This window comes from Entelurus aequoreus, linkage group LG21, assembly GCF_033978785.1.
Source record: "Entelurus aequoreus isolate RoL-2023_Sb linkage group LG21, RoL_Eaeq_v1.1, whole genome shotgun sequence".
Lineage (NCBI taxonomy): Eukaryota > Metazoa > Chordata > Actinopteri > Syngnathiformes > Syngnathidae > Entelurus > Entelurus aequoreus.
Window position 1 is genome coordinate 37,788,587 of NC_084751.1, and position 24,713 is coordinate 37,813,299.

Here is a 24,713-nt window from a genome sequence, read left to right on the forward strand (position 1 = left end):
CATGGGAAAGTTGCCAGATCCCAGATGTCTGAAATCCCAGTGGATTGTAACTTGTGAAGATGCTGGTGTGGCTGTTGTTCACTAATGTAGCTTTTTAATTTGACTGCAGTAAACCATAATAAAACAACTTGGGTTTCAGGTTTTACATAGTACATTTTTAGTCTGATGGAATGATTTGTTATTACCAGAAATGTGGAATGATAGTATTGGCGTAAAAAGCGACTCTTTATCGATTATATCTCGTGTCATTGCACATTTTTGCACAACATAATTCTGTTCATGTTGTAGTTTCTACTGACATATATAAGTTACAACTAGAGATGTCCGATAATGGCTTTTTTGCCGATATCCGTTATTCCGATATTGTCCAACTCTTAATTACCGATTCCGATATCAACCGATACCGATATATACAGTCGTGGAATAAACACATTATTATGCCTAATTATGTTGTGATGCCCCGCTGGATGCATTAAACAATGTGACAAGGTTTTCCAAAATAAATCAACTCAAGTTATGGAAAAAAATGCCAACATGGCACTGCCATATTTATTATTGAAGTCACAAAGTGCATAATTTTTTTTAACATGCCTCAAAACAGCAGCTTGGAATTTGGGACATGCTCTCCCTGAGAGACCATGAGGAGGTTGAGGTGGGCGGGGTTTTGGAGGTAGCGGGGGGTGTATATTGTAGCGTCCCGGAAGAGTTAGTGCTGCAAGGGGTTCTGGGTATTTGTTCTGTTGTGTTACGGTGCGGATGTTCTCCCGAAATGTGTTTGTCATTCTTGTTTGGTGTGGGTTCACAGTGTGGCGCATATTTGTAACAGTGTTAAAGTTGTTTATACGGTCACCCTCAGTGTGACCTGTATGGCTGTTGACCAAATATGCCTTGCATTCACTTGTATGTGTGAAAAGCCGTAGATATTATGTGACTGGGCCGGCACGCAAAGGCAGTGCCTTTAAGGTTTATTGGCGCTCTGTACTTCTCCCTACATCCGTGTACACAGCGGCGTTTTAAAAAGTCATACATTTTACTTTTTGAAACCGATATCGATAATTTTGAAACCGATACCGATAATTTCCGATATTACATCTTAAAGCATTTATCGGCCGATAATATCGGCAGTCCGATATTATCGGACATCCCTAGTTACAACTATACGTTACTTTGTATTAGAAATGAAAACAGTGGAGGATGCATGTGCATGTACGAGCCAGTCTGCCCCACAATAAGAAGATAGAGAGGAAAAGGAACTTATTGAATACAACATCGCACTTCAATGACGCACTCGCGCATAGCTCTTCGGGTAAATCTCTACTAGGGTTGTTTCAATACCAATATTTTGGTACCGGCACTAAAATGTATTTCGATACTTTTCGATACTTTTCTATATACCGTATTTTTCGAGTATAAGTCGCTCCGGAGTATAAGTCGCACCGGCCGAAAATGCATAATAAAGAAGGAAAAAAAACATATATAAGTCGCACTGGAGTATAAGTCGCATTTTTTGGGGAAATTTATTTGATATAAGCCAACACCAAAAATAGACATTTGAAAGGCAATTTAAAATAAATAAAGAATAGTGAACAACAGGCTGAATAAGTGTACGTTATATGAGGCATAAATAACCAACTGAGAACGTGCCTGGTATGTTAACGTAACATATTATGGTAAGAGTCATTCAAATAACTATAACATATAGAACATGCTATACGTTTACCAAACAATCTGTCACTCCTAATTGCTAAATCCCATGAAATCTTATACGTCTAGTCTCTTACGTGAATGAGCTAAATAATATTATTTGATATTTTACGGTAATGTGTTAATAATTCCACACATAAGTCGCTCCTGAGTATAAGTCGCACCCCCGGCCAAACTATGAAAAAAACTGCGACTTATAGTCCGAAAAATACGGTACCACAAAAAATGGCATTAATGGCTTTATTTTAACAAAAAATCTTAGGGTACATTCAACATCTTTCTTATTGTAATCGAAGAACAATTTTGTCCTTAACACCTCTAAAGGCCCTAGTGGCCACATGCGTGGACAGCACCTTTTAGCTCTTATTTCCAAAATTCTGTACACTACTGAATTGGGGTCTTATGGCCGCTTATGTGGACACTTATACTGCCATCTGGTGGTGTAAGAAGAGTATAACATACAATGGAATTTGGGGGGAAAAAAGTGTAAAATTAAGAATTAGCATGTCACTAAACGTGACGTACACGTTTGTGTACTTATGGACTAAGTACATCATATCAAAAGATGATTCTTAGTTTTTATTCTAATTAGGGTCCAATAATCCCAAATAGCAAAGAGAACTTAAAAAAGCATGTAAACAAACAGCTTGGGCCTTAAGAGGTTAAATAAAATAGTGAACATACTTGACAACTTGTCTTTTAGTAGTAAGTAAGCAAACAAAAGCTCTTAATTAGTCTGCTGACGTATGCAGTAACATATTGTGTCATTTTCCATTCTAATAATTGTCAAAATTATAAGGACAAGCTGTAAACATTGATTATTAATCTACTTGTTCATTTACGGTTAATATCTGGTTATTTTCTGTTTTAACATGTTCTATCTACACTTCTGTTAAAATGTAATAATCACTTATTCTTTCTGTTATTTGGATACTTTACATTAGTTTTGGATGATACACAAATTTAGATATCGATCCGATACCAAGTAGTTACAGGGTCATACATTGGTCATAAATTAAGTCCAGGGACGTATTTCCCGAGTTTATGAAAATAATATGAATTAAAAAAAAAGAAAAAAGATTTTGTGACGATAAAAAAATATTCATGTAATCATAGTAGTATCGACTAGATACGCTCTTCTACTTGGTAATATTACAGTGGATGACAGTGGAGTCAGGTGTAGATCCACCCATGGCATTTGTTTACATTGTGACGCCGGTGAGCTATTGTATCCTCCTACGGTGTGTAGTGAAGCATGTTTAGCTATTTCTCGTCCTGCAGGGATGATACTTGTAAGAACTTACTTTATTTGTCGCCATGGAAGCAAGGATTAGTGATTTAGAAGAAGCTAAAACACTGTGGATGGCATTAGCCGCTAACTATCTAGCCATGTTTTAAAGCACCTCTTCCTGAGGGCGTTTCATTGCTTTAGCTTCACCTTTATCTTTAGTTTTTAAGCCAACAACATCATAAATCGGGCCAAATTCTAAATGGCTCGTTGGAAAAAGCATGAAGGAAGGCAAGATTGTTTTATAAATATCTCCGCCATGCCTCCATGGTTTGATTTCAACTTTTCGAGACTTAGGTCATATCACAAATATACACAAAGGCAGGTACCAATAGGTAAAAAGTAGAGATGTCCGATAATGGCTTTTTTGCCGATATCCGATATTCCGATATTGTCCAACTCTTAATTACCGATTCCGATACCAACCTATTCCATACTTGCCAACCCTCCCAGTTTTACCGGGAGACTCCTGGAATTCAGCGCCTCTCCCGATAACCTCCCGAAGAAATTTTCTCCCGATAAAACTCCGGAATTCAGCCGGAGCTGGAGGCCACGCCCCCTCCAGCTCCATGCGGACCTGAGTGGGGGACAGCGGCGGCAGTCCTGTTTTCACGTCCGCTTTCCCCACGATATAAACAGCGTGCCTGCCCAATCACGTTATAACTGTAGAATGATCGAGGGCGAGTTCTTGGTTTCTTATGTGGGTTTATTGTTACACAACAACAGCAGTCACGTTTTCGTCTACCGTAAAGCAGTTTGTCTGCCCGTAAACAGCAATGTTGTGACACTCTTAAACAGGACAATACTGCCATCTACTGGATAGCCTCCGGAACACTGAAATTCAAATATTTCTTTTATTTATATGTATAATAAAATAAATATATATAGCTAGAATTCACTGAAAGTCAAGTATTTCATATATATATATATTGGTGAATTCTAGCTGTAAATATACTCCTCCCCTGTTAACCACGCCCCCCACCCCACCCCCGACCACACCCCACCCCACCTCCCGGAATCGGAGGTCTCAAGGTTGGCAAGTATGACCGATACCGATATATACAGTCATGGAATTAATACATTATTATGCCTAATTTTTTTGTGATGCCCCGCTGGATGCATTAAACAATGTAACAAGGTTTTTCAAAATAAATCAACTCAAGTCATGGAAAAAAATGCCAACATGGCACTGCTATATTTATTATTGAAGTCACAAAGTGCATTTTTTTTTTTAACATGCCTCAAAACAGCAGCTTGGAATTTGGGACATGCTCTCCCTGTGAGAGCATGAGGAGGTTGAGGTGGGGGGTAGCGGGTAGCGGGGGGGTGTATATTGTAGCGTCCCGGAAGAGTTAGGGCTGCAAGGGGTTCTGGGTATTTGTTCTGTTGTGTTTATGTTGTGTTACGGTGCGGATGTTCTCCCGAAATGTGTTTGTCATTCTTGTTTGGTTTGGGTTCACAGTGTGGCGCATATTTGTAACAGTGTTAAAGTTGTTTATACGGACACCTTTAGAGTGACCTGTATGGCTGTTGATCAAGTATGCCTTGCATTCACTTGTGTGTGTGAAAAGCCGAAGATATTATGTGACTGGGCCGGCACGCAAAGGCAGTGCCTTTAAGGTTTATTGGCGCTCTGTACTTCTCCCTACGTCCGTGTACACAGCAGCGTTTTAAAAAGTCATAAACTTTTTGAAACCGATACCGATAATGTTGAAACCGATACTGATAATTTCCGATATTACACTTCAAAGCATTTATCGGCCGATAATATCGGCAGTACGATATTATCGGACAGCCCTAGTAAAAAAAAAGTCTGTTTTGCATAATAGGTCCTAAAAGCAGACTAAAGATGTCTTTTGCATTCGTTTCTGGCTTCACCAGTGAAGACCATTCATCGCCATCTGATGCCTCGTTCTTTTCAGAGTGCACGCTGGCGCGGGAAATGTTGCTCGCCGCAATGAGGTTGGACAAACCAATATTGAAACAAATACTACCACTAAACGCACATTTTCCCATTTTGTTAGTATAATCTTTGAATATTTCCAGTTGTATTTAGACTGTTACTGTTTTACAAGGCACAGGCAGTGATACATTTTAATTGATGACAAATTCTTTCATGTTAAACCTAATAATATCCTCTGACCGTTATATTTAAAAGATGAAGAAAACTTGATCGCTGCTTGTATCGAGATGACGTCGTGCTTTGCTGCAGCTCTGTCAGTACTGGCAGTGCTAATTTTATCTCGGTGCTTCAGATGACATATATGATCCATTATTGCCCATCTCCACGGTGTCTGTGTCACACTACCTTTTTAAATATTTCATCTTTAGCCAGACTATGAGGGAGAATGTGATCGTTGGGGTAGGGCGATACAGCACATTTTGATACCAAGTGACAGGGCCTGTATTGCCAAGACTTAAAATTCTACTTGAAATGTTTAAAATTGGTGATTTTGTTTTTAAACATAGTAAATACAGGACAAAAAGTTAGGGCAAGCAAGCAAACTTTTTTTTTACTTTGGTAAATTTACAAAATTATTTCTTTTTTACTCATTTTTTTTTTTTTTTAACATAGAATATGGATTATTCAAATATTTTTTACATGAAAAAACTTATTTAGGTATGCAATTTTTTACGTTTTGAGTGGAGTAAGTGCAGCCCCTTTCCAAGTCAGGTTCAAACACTGATGACATCTATTAAACAGACAAAGAAGCAAGGCATTAAACAGAGACAGAATTAAATTTGGCTCAATTGAGGAGAAAAGTCTGGGCTGTACTCTTGTACAGTCTCCACCACACTCTGACGAAAGATTGTACGCTTCCTCTTTTATTTGGACTTTCCCTGATTACATGGCAACAGCTGTTTCTAAGGGAGGGGGTCGTAAACAGCCATCGCTTTTGATTAAAACAGTTTAAAAAAAAAAGGTCGTAAAACAGTTCTAAGAAAAGGTCCCTGGAGCTTGCGTCAGGTCCTGCTTCCACTCCGCTTTGTAGTTCTCGGGTCAAGACAACATCTTCCTGTGGATTACAATAGAAGAAAGAAACCGACGCCTTCATGTCGCTTCCCATCGTACACAGTTGAGTCTTCTCGCCCTGAACTCAATGTAACACAAGGTTTTGTGATAACGAAGATACAATTATTCTGACAGGTTTCATTCTACAAAACCTAAAACCAGTGAAGTTGGCACGTTGTGTAAATGGTAAATAAAAACAGAATACAATGATTTGCAAATCCTTTTCAACTTATATTCCATTGAATAGACTGCAAAGACAAGATATCTAATGTCCGAACTGGAAAACTTAATTTTTTGCAAATATTAGCTCATTTGGAATTTGATGCCTGCAACATGTTTCAAAAAAGCTGGCACAAGTGGCAAAAAAGACTGAGAAAGTTGAGGAATGCTCATCAAACACTTATTTGGAACACCCCACAGGTGAACAGGCTAATTGGGAACAGGTGGGTGCCACGATTGGGTATAAAAGCAGCTTCCATGAAATGCTCAGTCATTCACAAACAAGGATGGGGTGAGGGTCACCACTTTGTGAACAAATGCGTGAGCAAATTGTCGAACAGTTTAAGAACAACATTTCTCAACGAGCTATTGCAAGGAATTTAGGGATTTCACCATCTACGGTCTGTAATATCATCAAAAGGTTCAGAGAATCTGGAGAAATCACTGCAAGGCCCGAAAAGCAACATTGATTGCCCGATACCTTCGATTCCTCTGGTGGTACTGCATCAAAAAGCGACATCAGTGTGTAAAGGATATCACCACATGGGCTCAGGAACACTTCTGAAAACCACTGTCAGTAACTACAGATCATTGTTACATCTGTAAGTGCAAGTTAAAACTCTACTATGCAAAGCAAAAGCCATTAATCAACAACACCCAGAAACGCTGTCGGCTTCACTGGGCCCGAGCTCATCCAAGATGGACTGATGCAAAGTGAAAAAATGTTCTGTGGTCTGACGAGTCCACATTTCATATTGTTTTTGGAAACTGTGGACGTTGTGTCCTCCGGAACAAAGAGGAAAAGAGCCATCTTGATTGTTCTAGGCGCAAAGTTCAAAAGCCAGCATCTGTGATGGTATGGGGGTGTATTATCGCCCAAGACATGGGTAACTTACACATCTGTGAAGCACCATTAATGCTGAAAGGTACATACAGGTTTTGGAGCAACAAATGTTGTCATCATGGACGCCCCTGCTTATTTCAGCAAGACAATGCCGAGCCACGTGTTACAACAGCGTGGCTTCATTGTAAAAGAGTGCGGGTACTAGACTGGCCTGCCTGTAGTCCAGACCTGTCTCCCATTGAAAATGTGTGGCGCAATATGAAACTTAAAATACCACAACAGAGACCCTGGACTGTTGAACAACTTAAGCTGTACATGAAGCAAGAATGGGAAATAATTCCACCTGGAAAACTTCAAAACTTGGTCTCCTCAGTTCCCAAACGTTTACTGAGTGTTGTTAAAAGGAAAGGCCATGTAACACAGTGGTAAATATGCCCCTGTGCCAACTTTTTTGCATTGTGTCGCTGCCATTAAATTCTAGTTAATGATTATTTGCACCACTTTACAGTCTTAGTAAATCACACGCAACACGCCCACTAATAGTACACACCCTTTTATAGTGTTTGAATCCTAGTAACAGTGACAGTGTCTCATCTGTGGGAATCAAAGGTGTGAATGTTGCCTGAGGCTTCTTTTGTGTTTCCAGCCCTGTTGAGATGTACACTTCTTCAATGTAGTCCACTCATAAAAATATGAGGGATCCTGACTTACGGCTCCATTAGTTCACCTCACACTCTACTATTGCCATAGAAACCATTCAAATTCCCAAGTGGTGTCCCAGTAAATTATACTTGGATGCATTTCATAGCCCATCTCGCAAATGGATGGACAAAATAATGTGTTTCTTAATGTTCTGCTGGATGAATATTGCTGATTGCAAGGAGTCAGCCATATCAATATACATGTAATTCTTCCTATTATGAACTGTTGGCAGATACTGTAAGTGCTCAGCAGAACATCTTGCTGAACTTTTGTATAAAACATTTTGTAGTCTAAGTCTAATTCTAGAAGTACAAAACCCAAAACCGGTGAAGTTGGCATGTTGGTGTAATTCGTAAATAAAAACAGAATACAATGATTTGCAAATCATTTTCCACTTTATATTCAATTGAATATACTGCAAAGACAAGATATTTAATGTTCGACCTGAGACATTTAATTTTTTTTTCTCGCAAATAATCATTAACTTAGAATTTAATGGCAGCAACACATTGCAAAAAAGTTGGCACAGGCACATTTTTACCACTGTGGTACATGGCCTTTCCTTTTAACAACATTTAGTAAACGTTTTGGAACTGAAGAGACCTATTTTTTAAGCTTCACAGGTGGAATTATTTCCCATTCTTGCTTGATGTACAGCTTAAGTTGTTCAACAGTCCGGGGTCTCTGTTGTGGTATTTTAGGCTTTATAATGCGCCACACATGGCACATGGTCTGCACTACAGGCAGGCCAGTCTAGTACCCGCACTCTTTTACTACGAAGCCACGTTGTTGTAACACATGCAGAATGTGGCTTGGCATCGTCTCGCTGAAATAAGCAGGGGCGTCCATGAAAAAGACGTTGCTTGGATGGCAACATATGTTGCTCCAAAACCTGTATGTACCTTTCAGCATTAATGGTGCCTTCACAGATGTGTAAGTTACCCATGCCTTGAGCACTAATACACCCCCATACCATCACATATGCTGGCTTTTGAACTTTGCACCTATAACAGTCCGGATGGTTCTTTTCCTCTTTGGTCCGGAGGGCACAACGTCCACAGTTTACAAAAACAATTTGAAATGTGGACAGAACATAGAACACTTTTCCACTTTGCATCAGTCCATCTTGGATGAGCTTGGGTCCAGCGAAGCCGGCGGCGTTTCTGGGTGTTGTTGATTAATGGCTTTCGCTTTGCATAGTAGAGTTTTAACTTGCACTTACAGACGTAGCGATGAACTGTAGTTACTGACAGTGGTTTTCTGAAGTGTTCCAGAGCCCATGTGGTGATATCCTTTACATACTGATGTCGCTTTTTTGATGCAGTAACGCCCAAGGTCACGGGCATTCAATGTTGGTTTTCGGCCTTGCCGCTTACGTGCATTGATTTCTCCAGATTTTCTGAACCTTTTGATGATATTACAGACCGTAGATGGTGATATCCCTAAATTCCTTGCAATAGCTGGTAGAGAAATGTTGTTCTTAAACTGTTCGACAATTTGCTCACGCATTTGTTCGCAAAGTGGTGACCCTCGCCTCATCCTTGTTTGTGAATGACTGAGCATTTCATGGAAGCTTTTTTTATACCCAATCATGGCACCCACCTGTTCCCAATTAGCACATTCACCTGTGGGATGTTCCAAATAAGTGTTTGATGAGCATTCCTCAACTTTCTCAGTCTTTTTTGCCACTTGTGCCAGCTTTTTTGAAACATGTTGCAGGCATCACATTCCAAATGAGCTAATATTTGCAAAAAAAAATACGTTTTCCATTTCGAACGTTGAGTATCTTGTCTTTGCAGTCTATTCAATTTAATATAAGTTGAAAAGGATTTGCAAATCATTGTATTCTGTTTTTATTTACGATTTACACAACGTGCCAACTTCACCGGTTTTGGGTTTTGTAGTAAGACTGAGTAGGACTAGAATGAGTCTTCCATCAATCAGGGTTCATCTTGCCTTCCCCTGACTTGAGGTGTTGAATCAGGGTGTTTCTAACCTTAAACTTTATTAGGCTGTACTATCAGAAGTGGACAACATCATAAAAATACAACCAATAAAGTATTTACTAATTTAAACTCACCGCTCTACGCTCACAATGTCAAATCAAAATGTTTTCTCTGTGTCCGTCTCTCGCTCTCTCGCTCTCGCTCCCACTCCAGCTCCAACAACGTGTCTCAATCCGGCTGCTGCTAATAAAGGCGACAGGTGATTAGATAACAAGGCCCACCTGGGCCATCTACGCACCTGTCGCTGTCTTCAAGGCCGGTCCTGGCACACCCCGTTCCGCGGCAGGCCTGCAGCCCACACCCCCCTCCTCATCTGGCAACTGAGCTGCCTTTTTTTTTTTTTTACCATAAAAACAGCATTACTGTTTTTCCATTTACAGTAATATACACTAAATTTTGAGGTGAAATTATTGCTATTTACCATATTTTTTTTTACATTTTAGTTTAAAAAAAATCTAGTAAAAAAATGCATTAAAAAATTGTGTAATAATAGTATTCACTGTTAGAATTCCTGTTTCGGTGCCCATCACTAAACCGTACTATATATGTCATATGCTATAATTCTAAACATACATAACGAGTGTTTGTAACCTAGCTGACAGCAATTTGCATATTTAATACGAAAGGTTGAGTATTCGCTGTACATTGCAGTAAAACTGTAAAACCAGGTTGTGTCTTCATATGTAATTAGCATTTTACTCTGCAGTGTTGGCTTCAATAAAGTCTAGGATGGATGATTTATGAACTAGTATAAACTGCGGGACCATGTAAAACCTGTCTGCTTTGGTCTGAGATAACGAAGCACATATAAAGGTTGTAAATGTAAATGTGTGGGCACTAATCATGACTGACCTAACACAATTATATTTAATTTCTCCTCAGGTGTACACAGCATCCAACCCTAATGGGATGACGGCAGGAAAAAGCTTTAAGGTTCATCTACAGCTTTGGGACACAGCTGGGCAGGAAAGGTGAGCTGCCGGTCAAACATGTTTGTTCTTTTTAGGTCTAAATTTTGATATTCAAGCTACATCTGATCACTCAAGCTACTAATCAAAGTACTACTACTCATACTACTACGAATTACTGTACATCGCAAAATAATCTAAGTAAAGATCAGCCCATAGTGAATTGTACATTGGGAAAAACTCTGTCCCGTATTTTTCGGACTATAAGTCGCAGTTTTTTTCATAGTTTGGCCGGGGGTGCGACTTATACTCAGGAGCGACTTATGTGTGGAATTATTAACACATTACCGTAAAATATCAAATAATATTATTTAGCTCATTCACGTAAGAGACTAGACGTATAAGATTTCATGGGATTTAGCGATTAGGAGTGACAGATTGTTTGGTAAAGGTATAGCATGTTCTATATGTTATAGTTATTTGAATGACTCTTACCATAATATGTTACGTTAACATACCAGTCACGTTCTCAGTTGGTTATTTATGCCTCATATAACGTACACTTATTCAGCCTGTTGTTCACTATTCTTTATTTATTTTAAATTGCCTTTCAAATGTCTATTCTTGGTGTTGGCTTTTATCAAATAAATGTCCCCAAAAAATGCGACTTATACTCCAGTGCGACGTATGTATGTTTTTTTTCCTTTTTTATTATGCATTTTCGGCCGGTGCGACTTATACTCCGGAGGGACTTATACTCCGAAAAATATGGTGCTCAACATTAAAAGTCTAATTATTGTCAAGAGAGAAACACAGTATGAAGTATATAATCGTTACGTTAGCATGTCATTAAAACAGGAAAGTTAAGTCAGTAATAACAATAATAACAAGTTAGTGCTAATTTCCCCAAAGTCAATCAATCCAAGTTTACTTACATAGCTCTTAATCACAGATTGATTATTTACAATCCGGGGAGGTGGGATGTGGTGGGGGGAGGGTGTTAGTCTAGGGTTGTAGTTGCCTGGAGGTGTTCTTTTAGTGCGGTTTTGAAGGAGGATAGAGATGCCCTTTCTTTTACACCTGTTGGGAGTGCATTCCATATTGATGTGGCATAGAAGGAGAATGAGTTAAGACCTTTGTTAGATCGGAATCTGGGTTTAACGTGGTTAGTGGAGCTCCCCCTGGTGTTGTGGTTATGGCGGTCATTTACGTCAGTGGTCCCCAACCACCGGGCCGCGGACCGATTGGTACCGGGCCGCACAAGAATTTAAATTTTTATTTTTATTTTTATTTTTTTATTTTTAAATGAAATCAACATAAAAACACAATATATACATTCTATATCAATATAGATCAATACGGCCTGCAGGGATACAGTCCGTAAGCACACATGATTGTATTTATTTATGTAAAAAAAAAAAAAAAAAATTTTTTTTTTTTTAAATACACCCCCCCCCACCCCCCACCGGTCCGTGGGACAAATTTTCAAGCGTTGACCGGTCCACAGCTACAAAAAGGTTGGGGACCACTGATTTACGTTATGGAAGTAGTTTGACATGTACTTGGGTATCAGGGAGGTGTAGCGGATTTTATAGACTAGGCTCAGTGCAAGTTGTTTTACTCTGTCCTCCACCCTGAGCCAGCCCACTTTGGAGAAGTGGGTAGGAGTGAGGTGTGATCTGGGGTGGAGGTCTAGAAGTAACCTGACTAGTTTGTTCTGGCATGTTTGGAGTCTAGATTTGAGGGTTTTGGAGGTGCTGGGGTACCAGGAGGTGCATGTGTAATCGAAAAATGGTTGAATGAGAGTTCCCGCTAGAATCTTCATGGTGCTTTTGTTGACCAGAGAGGAGATTCTGTAGAGAAATCTTGTTCGTGTACGCGTATGTATGTATTAATGAATAGTAGGGCTGCAACTAACGAGTAATTTGATAATCGATTAATCGATTAATAATCGGATAAAAGAGACCAACTACATTTCTATCCTATCCAGTATTTTATTGAAAAAAAACAGCATACTGGCACCATATTTATTTTGATTATTGTTTCTCAGCTGTTTGTAAATGTTGCAGTTTATAAATAAAGGTTTATTAAAATAAAAAAAATAAAAAATAATTGTTTTATTTTTTTTTTATTAAAAAAAAAAAAATTAAAAAAACTCTGCGCATAGCATAGATCCAACGAATCGATGACTAAATTAATCGGCAACTATTTTAGTAATCGATTTTAATCGATTTAATCGATTAGTTGTTGCAGCCCTAATAAATAGATATATGTATGTGTGTATATATGTATCAATAATTGTGTGTATGTGAGTATGTATATGTGAATTTGTAAGTACAATATATTGGTCTCCCGGTGTGTGCGGGAGACAAAGTACGACCCCAGCCACCTAGAGTGCCCAAACCCAGAACACCTGGTGAACACGGGACCAGCTGCGACAAAAACCCCAAAGTTGGGCTTAATGTGCCGCCCGGTAGGGCCGGCAGCAGGCCACAGACAGACGTGCCCAGCAGAGGACAAGGCACGGGAGAAGCAGGGGACAGCCAGCCTCCAAGCCAGCGAGAGACCACACCCCACGTGGGCATAAAGACAGGACGCCCCGCCTCGAGGGGCCCAGAGACTCCCTGTAGCCGGACGGGAAGACCGCCCCCGCCCCACCAGCAACCGGGCCCCCATACGAGCCCAACGACTGCCATTATTTATATGCAATAATTTGTCCAATCTTTTTTTAGTGAAGGTCTGAGTTGTTGAATTTATATATCAAGGTCGGTTGATTAACTGTACTATGAGTCAGTTATTTTATTTGTTTTCTTGGATTTTAAAAGTAAAAGATGTGAAACAAGTTTATTAGCACTCATAAAATAAACAGTTTATAGCGGTGCTTATAGCAGTGCTTAAGTGTCTAATGATGTCATTTCATGACATTTATTTGCGGGGCTGTAGGTTCCGCAGCCTGACAACGGCGTTCTTCAGGGATGCTATGGGCTTCCTGCTGATGTTTGATCTCACCAGCCAACAGAGCTTCCTCAATGTCAGGAATTGGATGAGTATGTTGATGTTACACTTTGATTTTATTCATTTCAATTGATTTCTTGGCATTGACGCAACAGTAGACAAATGTGGAAGGTTAGAGGTTGGAGCATTTTGCACTTTCATGCTTATATGTCACAAAAAAAACAGCGTCATTATAACTTGTGGTCACTTTGCAGGTCAGCTACAGGCCAACGCCTACTGTGAGAACCCAGATATCGTGTTGGTTGGAAACAAGGCGGATCTGGCTGACCAGCGGGAGGTTCAGGAAAAACAAGCAAAGGAGTTGGCAGATAAATATGGGTGAGTTCTCTTATCAAGTCAACAATATTATAGTATAACGTATTTTCCGGACCATAGGGCGCACCGGATTATAAGGCACACTGCCGATGAATTTTCGATCTTGTTTCATATATAAGGCGCATTAAAGGGGTCATATTATTATTATTTTTTTTCTAAATGTAAAACACTTCCTTGTGGTCTACATCAGTGTTTTTGAGATACAGTCTGGTGTGCCGTGGGGAGATTATCTAATTTCACCTATTTGGGTTAAAACTATTTTTTGCAAACCAGTAATTATAGTCTGCAAATGATGTGTTGTTGTTGAGTGTCGGTGCTGTCTAGAGCTCGGCAAAGTAACCGTGTAATACTCTTCCATGTCAGTAGGTGGCAGCCGGTAGCTAATTGCTTTGTAGATGTCGGAAACAGCGGGAGGCAGCATGCAGGTAAAAAGGTATCTAATGCTTAAACCAAAAATAAACAAAAGGTGAGTTCCCCTAAGAAAAGGCATTGAAGCTTAGGGAAGGCTATGCAAAACAAAACTAAAACTGAACTGGCTGCAAAGTAAACAAAAACAGAATGCTGGACGACAGCAAAGACTTACTGTGGAGCAAAGACGGCGTCCACAAAGTACATCCGAACATGACAATCAACAATGTCCCCACAAAGAAGGATAAAAACAACTAAAATCTTCTTGATGGCTAAAACAAAGTAGATGCGGAAAATATCGCTCAAAGGAAGACATGAAACTGCTACAGGAAAATACCAAAAAAAGAGAAAAAGACATTAAAATAGGAGCGCAAGACAAGAACTAAAACACTACACACAGGAAAACAGCAAAAAACTCAAACCAGGTCAGGGTGTGAAGTGACAGGTGGTGACAGTACACCTACTTTGAGACAAGAGCTATATTGATGCATGCTTGGTCCAACAATTGCGACAACGACTTTTTACTGTCAACTGAGTTTCGTCTTTTAATGATTTCTGCTGGTGGTGTGCCTCCGGATTTTTTCAACGCAAAAAATGTGCCTTGGCTCAAAAAAGGTTGAAAAACACTGGTCTACATAACATGTAATGGTGGTTCTTTGGTCAAAATGTTGCATAGATTATGTTTTACAGATCATCTTCAAGTCGCTTTCTGACAGTTGCTTCAGGATGCGCCGTTTTGTGGGCGGTCTTATTTACGTGGCTCACCTTCGACAGCGTCTTCTCCCCGTCATCTTTGTTGTAGCGGTGTAGCGTGCAAGGAGGGGAGTGGAAGAAGTGTCAAAAGGTGGAGCTAACTGTTTTAATGACATTCAGACTTTACTTAAACCAATAACGGAGCAGCATCTTCTCATCCGGAAACAACAACACCGGAAATGTGTGCCATGAAAAACCGTCCGACCGGAACTCTCTAATAACTAAAGTTCCTTGGGTTAATAATGTAAACTCACTACACCGGTATGTTTTAGCGCTTTCATGGCGAGTTTACTGACGGATATAAGTAAGAACTTTACACTACTTTATATTAGAAATGGCAACAGCGGAGGATGAATGTCCCATAACAAGAAGATAGAGAAAAATAAGAAGCTTATCGACTTCGGTGTCGGCACGGACTACAAAGGCCGTGCTTTCAGGATTTATGCAGATCCCAAATACAGATCAGCAGGTACCAGAAAGTAAGAAAAGTTGCTTTTGCATAATATTGCGAAACAAAACGCCAGATAATATGTCTTACCTTATACACACCTCATAATAATACTTGTATGTTTAATGCGCCGACAATCCATCAAGCGGTGCGGCTTACCAAAGTCGTACTAAAACATTTTGATTGATTTTTGAGCGCCGCGTGTAATGTTCTATATTTTCGATGGAACATATAAAATGTTGGGTGTTGTTTACTTGAGTCATATTGCAGTCTACACGTGTCTCTTATGTGTGACGGCCATCTACTGGTCACACTTATCATTACACCATGTACCAAATAAAGTTGCTTCGAGGTCGGTAAGCATAACCAAAATTATTCTGTACATTAGGCGCACCGGGTTATGAGGCGCACTGTCGATTTTTGCGGGGAAAAAAGGATTTTAAGTGTGCCTTATAGTCGGTACATAATGAATGGGGCCGCAGTTTCAAGAGTTCAAGGGCTCGCGGGACAGACATGGAGATGTGGAGGTTTTGTCAGAAAGTGCCTCAGCAGGTTATATTTTTTGAGACTGCTTTTACTTAATTATAAAGTAAACACATCGGCTTTCACACTGCACTGTCAATAAATTCATTATTCTGCCCTCGCTGCTCGTTTCCAGCGTGTGCAGCTAGTTAAAAGCACGAAGAAACAGAAGCTCTAGAAGTTTTGTTGAGGATTGATGTTCCTTCTTTTGCATTCTTTTCCTTCCTCAGTGTTATTTCTTTACACTTCTTCCTTCATTTAGGTTTGTACGACTGGAAATATAAACATAAAATAAACATAACAAAAGTATAAAGTCCATTGTGTGTTTTACACAAATAAAATACAAAGTTTTGTGTTAATATATTCACACATTAAACTACAATTGTTTACAGATATAGAAATTAAGGTAACCTAAGGTGTAGCGTTGTCGCCCTCTACTGGTCAAATTTAACGCTGCATGTATTAAATAATGAGGTTTAATCAGCATAGTTACTCTCCAAACAAACAACAACAGGACCACAAATACAAAAGACATCACGAAGTCAGCAATTTAATAATAATAATAATAATTGTATTTGTAAAAAGCACTTTACATTGAGTAAACAACCTCAAAGTGCTACAGTGTATTAAAAATAAATAAAAATAAAATAAAAAGATAATAAAAAAAAAATAAAAAAAAACTAGAACAGCCAAATAGCTAGAACTAGTATGCATGTATCTAAAAAAAAAAGGCTTTTTTAAAAAGAAGGGTTTTTAAGGGTTTTTATGCATACGTCAGCAGAACAATTAGGAGCCTTTGTTTGCTTACTTACTACTAAAAAAAAAAGTTGTCTAGTATGTTGACTATTTTATTTAAGGACACAATTGTTCTTCGGCTGCAATAAGAAACATATGTTTAATGTACAGTTAAGATTTTTTGTTTAAAATAAAGCCAACAGATGTGGCGTTTGCGAACGAGTCGAGTCTTTTGAATGGCTCTTTAAAGTTAATGATGAGAATTAGCTGTTGGTTTGCGAGTTGTTTTCATACGGACATTTCTGCCTTTTAAATATACGCAAAATAAGTCAAAGGGAAACCTAGCTAGGCAGTTAGTTGCCAAAATAACTGAACAGTTTATGAGCGGGTTTTTCATTAAACTTTCCGGCAATGTCAGATTGTGGACGTTGCTTCCACGCAGTCCCACGGTCAGACACGGCCCCGGGGCCAAGCGTGCAGGTTTTAACGAGGTTTTAATAATCATATGTTTTTAACAAAAGTTTTCTCTCCAGCAGGACGCAACTTTTCAGCCACGTCCGTATCCTCTCCCCCCCTCCTGCTCCCGGCCGCTTACTGTTAAAGACAACAGATGATTAGATTAACACGCACCACCTGTGAAATCTAATCACCTGCCAGCTGTGTCTCGCCATCAGCACTACCACGCCCCCCCGTCTGAACCTTTTAATTTTCCTGAGGGAACTCTCCTGAAGGAATCAATAAAGTGCTATCTATCTGATGGTGCTCTGTCCTCAGCACCATGGACAGAGGCGGTGACCTTTGCTCCTGCCACACAGATAATGAACAATCATCACATTTTTTGGGGTGATCCGAATAATTTCTAGCATGTTACCTTACATTTATGTCAAAAGCCTCAACTTATGTGTGCGTACGCTCGTGGCCCTCCTCCACCCACAGAGACAAAGACAGTGGATGGCTGTCAGTTTCTTTCATTCGGCTATAAATAGTTGAAAAAAAGTTATGGGCACATTTTTTATGTAAACAAATAAATAATAAATCAAACAAATACAACTTTAAAAAAAAAATCTGACATCAAAAGTGCAGTTTTATGAAAATATTAGGGTATTTTGTTCTTGTAAAGTTAATTTAAACTACACACACTAGTATTTTTCTACGAATAATCGTGATTGATAAAATGCAAAAGTGTGATTCTTCTGATTTAAAAAAAATTGGCAGCACTAATCGGATGAATTCAACACAAAAAACCTTTTAGATCAGGAGCATAAATGATGTAAACAAATAAATAATAAATTAAATACAACTTTTAAAATAATTCTGACATGAAAAGTGCAGTTTTATGAAAATATTGGGGTATTTTGTATTTGTAAAGTTTATTTAAACTACACATGCTAATATTTTTCTAGGATTAATTGTGGTTGATAAAATGCAAAAGTGTGATTCTTCCGATTAAAATTTTTTTATAGCACTAATCGAATTAATTCAACACAAAAAACATTTTAAATCAGGAGCATAAATGATGTAAACCAATAAATAATCAATTTAAAAAATACAACTTAAAAAAAAAAAAATCTGAAGAAAAAAGTGCAGTTTTATGAAAATATTGGGGTATTTTGTACTCGTAAAGTTTATTTAAACTACACACGCTAGTATTTTCCTAGGATTAATTGTGATTGATAAAATGCAAAAGTGTGATTCTTCCGATTAAAAAAAATTGATATCACTAATCGAATGAATTCAACACAAAAAACATTTTAAATCAGGAGCATAAATGATGTAAACAAATAAACAATAAATTTAAAAAATACAACTTAAAAAAAAAAAACTGAAATCAAAAGTGCAGTTTTATGAAAATATTGGGGTATTTTGTATTCGTAAAGTTTATTTAAACTACACACGCTAGTATTTTCCTAGGATTGATTGTGGTTGATAAAATGCAAAAGTGTGATTCCTCCGATTAAAAAAAATTGACAGCACTAATCGAATTAATTCAACACAAAAAACATTTTAAATCAGGAGCATAAATGATGTAAATCAATAAATAATAAATTAAAAAAATACAACTTTAAAAAAAAAACTGAAATCAAAAGTGCAGTTTTATGAAAATATTGGGGTATTTTGTACTCGTAAAGTTTATTTAAACTACACACGCTACACGCTAGTAGTTTTCTACGATTAATGGTGATTGAAAAAATGCAAAAGTGTGATTAATCTGATTTTTTAAAATTGACTAATCGAATGAATTCAACACAAAAAAACATTTTAAATCAGGAACATCAGAAAGTTCATTCTCTGATTGTTTTCTGGCTGGCAGGATTCCGTATTTCGAGACGAGTGCGGCGACCGGGACGGAGGTGGACCAGTCTGTGATCACTCTGCTGGACCTGGTGATGAAGAGGATGGAGCAGTGTGTGGACAAACCCCCCGCCGAGCCCGCCAACGGCACCGGGACCACCAAGCTCTCCGCCGCACAGCCCGAGGAGAAGAAATGTGCATGCTAGATGAGTTGATTCCGGAAAAAACGTTGACTTGATCTGTCCCTCCTCACCTTTTGCTTGCATGCTTCTTCTCGTCCGACTCCTTTCCTTCTTGCAAAAAAAAAACATTTCCTTTCCCACTCTTTTTGCTTCCTTCGCCTGCTTCCACACTGGAAATGAAAACGAAAGCTAGTTCTCCCTCTGCTGGTCATTCAAGCTACTGCACTCTGTGAGGAAAAGACCATTTTGTTTTCCTCGCTTAAGCTGCAGTACAGTTCTGCATGGTCCTGGTCTCTGCTCGCTGCTGGTTTACATGAGTTCCATGGTCCAATCCCTTTCTGCTACTACAACAGTATACACGTTTCTATGGCCTCCACTTGACTTCCAAACCTGTCCCTGCAATCATAATTAACTGTCATAATTCATTTTCCCCATTGCACAATGCCTTCTATGCTGGTACAGTACAGTGATACTTCACTTTTGGAATGTAATCCATCCCAAAAGTTACCATAATAAGTCCAATTAAACCGTTCCAAACACCCAATTTATGAACCAAAAATACTTTTTATAGATAAAAATGATAGTTGGACATGCATATAACAATGTGACATATAAATACATGATGGATGAACATTTAACATGACTTTTATAGTTAATGAAGACGTGTGGGCAAAGAAGGCAATGTACTTTGCTTTCTCAAATTCAATATTTCGCAACTTTTTCATCAAAGTGCTGATACTCGCAACTTTATTCGGCCCCCGTGTTGATTTATTTTGCAGTCGTACTCTAGAATTTTCCCAGAAACTTGCCATACTAAATTATGTAAGTCCAATTAAAATAGTTCCAAACACCCAATTTATGAACCAAAAACACCTTTTATAGAGAAAAAACTTTATTCGGCCCCCGTGGTGATTTATTTTGTCGTACTTTAGAATTTTCCCCAAAAACTTTTTATAGAGAAAAATGTACGTGAAATACAAATACATGATGAATTAACACATTACATCACTTTTATATTTACTAAAAACTTGTGGGCAAAGATGACAATGTACTTTGATGAAAAAGTTGCGCAATATTTAATTCGAGAAAGAAATGGTAGCAAAATGCTGATACTCGCAACTTTATTTGGCCCCCGTGGTGATTTATTTTGCAGTCATATTCTAGAATTTCCCCATTGCACAATGCCTTCTATGCTAGTACAGTACAGTGATACTTCACTTTTGGGATGTAATCCATCCCAAAAGTTGCCATAATAAGTCCAATTAAACCGTTCCAAACACCCAATTTATGAACCAAAAATACTTTTTATAGATAAAAATGATAGTTGGACATGCATATAACAATGTGACATATAAATACATGATGGATGAACATTTAACATGACTTTTATAGTTAATGAAGACTTGTGGGCAAAGATGACAATGTACTTTGATGAAAAAGTTGCGCAATATTTAATTCGAGAAAGAAATGGTAGCAAAATGCTGATACTCGCAACTTTATTTGGCCCCCGTGGTGATTTATTTTGCAGTCATATTCTAGAATTTCCCCATTGCACAATGCCTTCTATGCTAGTACAGTACAGTGATACTTCACTTTTGGGATGTAATCCATCCCAAAAGTTGCCATAATAAGTCCAATTAAACCGTTCCAAACACCCAATTTATGAACCAAAAATACTTTTTATAGATAAAAATGATAGTTGGACATGCATATAACAATGTGAAATACAAATACATGATGGATGAACATTTAACATGACTTTTATAGTTAATGAAGACTTGTGGGCAAAGAAGGCAATGTACTTTGCTTTCTCAAATTCAATTTTTCGCAATTTTTTCATCAAAGTGCTGATACTCGCAACTTTATTTGGCCCCTGTGGTGATTTATTTTGTAGTCATATTCTAGCATTTTCCCCTTTGCACAATGCCTTCTATGCTGGTCCTGTTTAGTACAGTGATACTTCAATTTTGGTATGTAATCCATCCCAAAAGTTGCCATACTAAATTATGTAAGTCCAATTAAATAGTTCCAAACACCCAATTTATGAACCAAAATCACCTTTTACAGAGAAAAATTGAAGTGAAATATAAATGCATGATGAATTAATATTTAACATCACTTTTATAGTTAATGAAAACTTGTGGGCAAAGATGGCAATGTAAAAAAAGTTGCGCAATATTTAATTCGAGAAATAAATGGTAGCAAAGTGCTGATACTCGCAACTTTGTTCGGCCCCCGTGATGATTTATTTTGCAGTCGTACTGTAGAATTTTCCCCATTGCACAATGCCTTCTATGCTGGGCCTGTATAGTACAGTGATACTTCACTTTTGGTATGTAATCCATCCCAAAAGTTGCCATAATAAGTCCAATTAAACCGTTCCAAACACCCAATTTATGAACCAAAAATACTTTTTATAGAGAAAAATGATAGTTGGACATGCATATAACAATGTGAAATATAAATACATGATGGATGAACATTTAACATGACTTTTATAGTTAATGAAGACTTGTGGGCAAAGAAGGCAATGTACTTTGCTTTCTCAAATTCAATTTTTCGCAATTTTTTCATCAAAGTGCTGATACTCGCAACTTTATTTGGCCCCTGTGGTGATTTATTTTGTAGTCATATTCTAGCATTTTCCCCATTGCACAATGCCTTATATGCTGGTCCTGTATAGTACAGTGATACTTCACTTTTGGTATGTAATCCATCCCAAAAGTTGCCATACTAAATTATGTAAGTCCAATTAAATAGTTCCAAACACCCAATTTATGAACCAAAATCACCTTTTACAGAGAAAAATTGAAGTGAAATATAAATGCATGATGAATGAATATTTAACATCACTTTTATAGTTAATGAAAACTTGTGGGCAAAGATGGCAATGTAAAAAAAGTTGCGCAATATTTAATTCGAGAAAGAAGTGGTAGCAAAGTGCTGATACTCGCAACTTTATTCGGCCCCCGCGATGATTTATTTTGCAGTCGTACTGTAGAATTTTCCCCATTGCACAATGCCTTCTATGCTGGGCCTGTATAGTACAGTGATACTTCACTTTTGGTATGTAATCCATCCCAAAAGTTGCCATAATAAGTCCAATTAAACCGTTCCAAACACCCAATTTATGAACCAAAAATACTTTTTATAGATAAAAATGATAGTTGGACATGCATGTAACAATTTGAAATATAAATACATGATGAATGAACGTTTAACATCACTTTTATATTTAATGAAGACTTGTGGGCAAAGATGGCTTCTTTCTCGAATTCAATATTTTGCAACTTTTTCCATCAAAGTGCTGATACTCGCAACTTTATTTGGCCCCCGTGGTGATTTATTTTGCAGTCGTATTCTAGAATTTCCCCCATTGCACAATGCCTTCTATGCTAGTACAGTACAGTGATACTTTAGTTTTGTTAGGTAATCCATCCCAAAAGTTGCCATACTAAATTATGTAAGTCCAATTAAATAGTTCCAAACACCCAATTTATGAGCCAAAAACACTTTTTATAGAGAAAAATTTAAGTGAAATACAAATACATGATGAATGAACATTTAACATCACTTTTATAGTTAATGAAGACTTGTGGTCAAAGATGGCAATGTACTTTGCTACCACTTTGTCGTCAAATTCGATATTTCGCAACTTTTTCATCAAAGTGCTGGTACTCGCAACTTTATTTGGCCCCCGTGGTGATTTATTTTGCAGTCGTATTCTCGAGTTTTCCCCATTGCACAATGCCTTCTATGCTAGTACAGTACAGTGATACTTCACTTTTGGTATGTAATCCATCCCAAAAGTTGCCATACTAAATTATGTGAGTCCAATTAAACCGTTCCAAACACCCAATCTATGAACCAAAAACACAATGTACTTTGATGAAAAAGTTGCGCAATATTTAATTCTAGAAAGAAATGGTAGCAAAGTGCTGACACTCGCAACTTTATTTGGCCCCCGTGGTGATTTATTTTGCAGTCGCATTCTAGAATTTTCCCCATTGCACAATGCCTACAGTACAGTGATACTTTAGTTTTGGTATGTAATACATCCCAAAAGTTGCCATACTAAATTATGTAAGTCCAATTAAACAGTTCCAAACACCCAATTTATGAACCAAAAACACCTTTTATAGAGAAAAATTGATTTGAAATACAAATACCCGATTTAACATCACTTTTATATTTAATAAAAAACGTGCGGGCAAAGATGGTAATGTACTTTGCTACCACTTCTTTCGCGAATTCAATATTTCGCAACCTTTTCATCAAAGTGCTGATACTCGCAACTTTATTTGGCCCCCGTGGTGATTTATTTTGCAGTCGTACTCGAAAAAGGAGATGGGGTTATTACTGCGGGTACTTGGTTCCGCTCGATATTACATGCGCAAACTGACTAATTTGTCACATGCAATGTTTGTTTTTCGTAAACCGTCTCGGTATACAAAAAAAAAACGGGACAAAACTTTGCAAAATTGTTGGTAAATATGAAGAGTACTGTGTAAAATCCACCGCCACAGTAGCTTTTTTGTTGGATAAACCACAACAGTGTAGAAAACCCCAAAAATGCGAGTGTGATTGTGATACAACTGTGTTAAATATCATATATTTATATAAGTCCACCCTTTGTATGCACCAGAAAAATGGTCTGCTAACCAATAAACAGTATCGACATTTTTATTGATACTAATCATAGAAAATGCAATGAGATTATTCCAAGTAAAACCAGATATTGATTTTCTTTTTTGGTGGCTTTTTAATATATCTGATATTATTAGATCATTGTTATATTACACAGTAACAACAATGCCACATGCCTTCATGGCATCATTTCCCCCCCAGAACTTATAAATATCCATATTTTTGGACATGTTATTAAAATTAAATCCATAGATGACAAATAGGGGATAGGCTCCAGCTCCACTCTGAACAGTATTAATTGTGCAAATTTACTCAAATAATTCATTTTTACTGAAAGGTTCTAAAAAAAAATGCCTGTTTTGTTATTAAGACACAATTCTACTTTGGAAATTATTACAAAGTTTCTGCTTAATTTTAGTGGGAACTACAGCAAGTTGCTAATTGCTTCAGCTTTCACGCTAACATGACCGCAGCATGGAACGTGTGCAATGGGGGGGGAAAAAAAATCATATTATATTTATATAAACAATCCCAATGTTTGTATTTAATATTAAAAAAATAACTAACTTACCTAAAATCGTATCCACTCACAATAATTTGTGGAAGATGAAGACTAATGCTGCTAAATGAGTACATTCCAATACGACACCCGGTGTGAAAGTGAACAAAAACATGTTACACAGGGAGATGAAAAGACAAAACAATTGTAGAT

At 37.8% G+C, this 24,713-nt stretch overlaps 1 protein-coding gene across 3 annotated transcripts in view; it reads left to right on the top strand.

Annotated features, from left to right (window-relative positions):
- The window catches only part of rab27b (RAB27B, member RAS oncogene family), a 135,705-nt gene extending 113,293 nt beyond the window's left edge, over window positions 1-22,412 (top strand). For all 3 annotated transcript variants that reach the window (XM_062031622.1, XM_062031623.1, XM_062031624.1), the window contains 4 exons: window positions 10,659-10,747; window positions 13,628-13,731; window positions 13,894-14,017; window positions 19,192-22,412. In XM_062031622.1, the coding sequence (XP_061887606.1) occupies window positions 10,659-10,747; window positions 13,628-13,731; window positions 13,894-14,017; window positions 19,192-19,378 (504 nt within the window). In that variant the 3' untranslated portion in view covers window positions 19,379-22,412. The remainder of the gene's footprint in view (window positions 1-10,658; window positions 10,748-13,627; window positions 13,732-13,893; window positions 14,018-19,191) is intronic.
- Window positions 22,413-24,713: the final 2,301 nt, after the last annotated feature.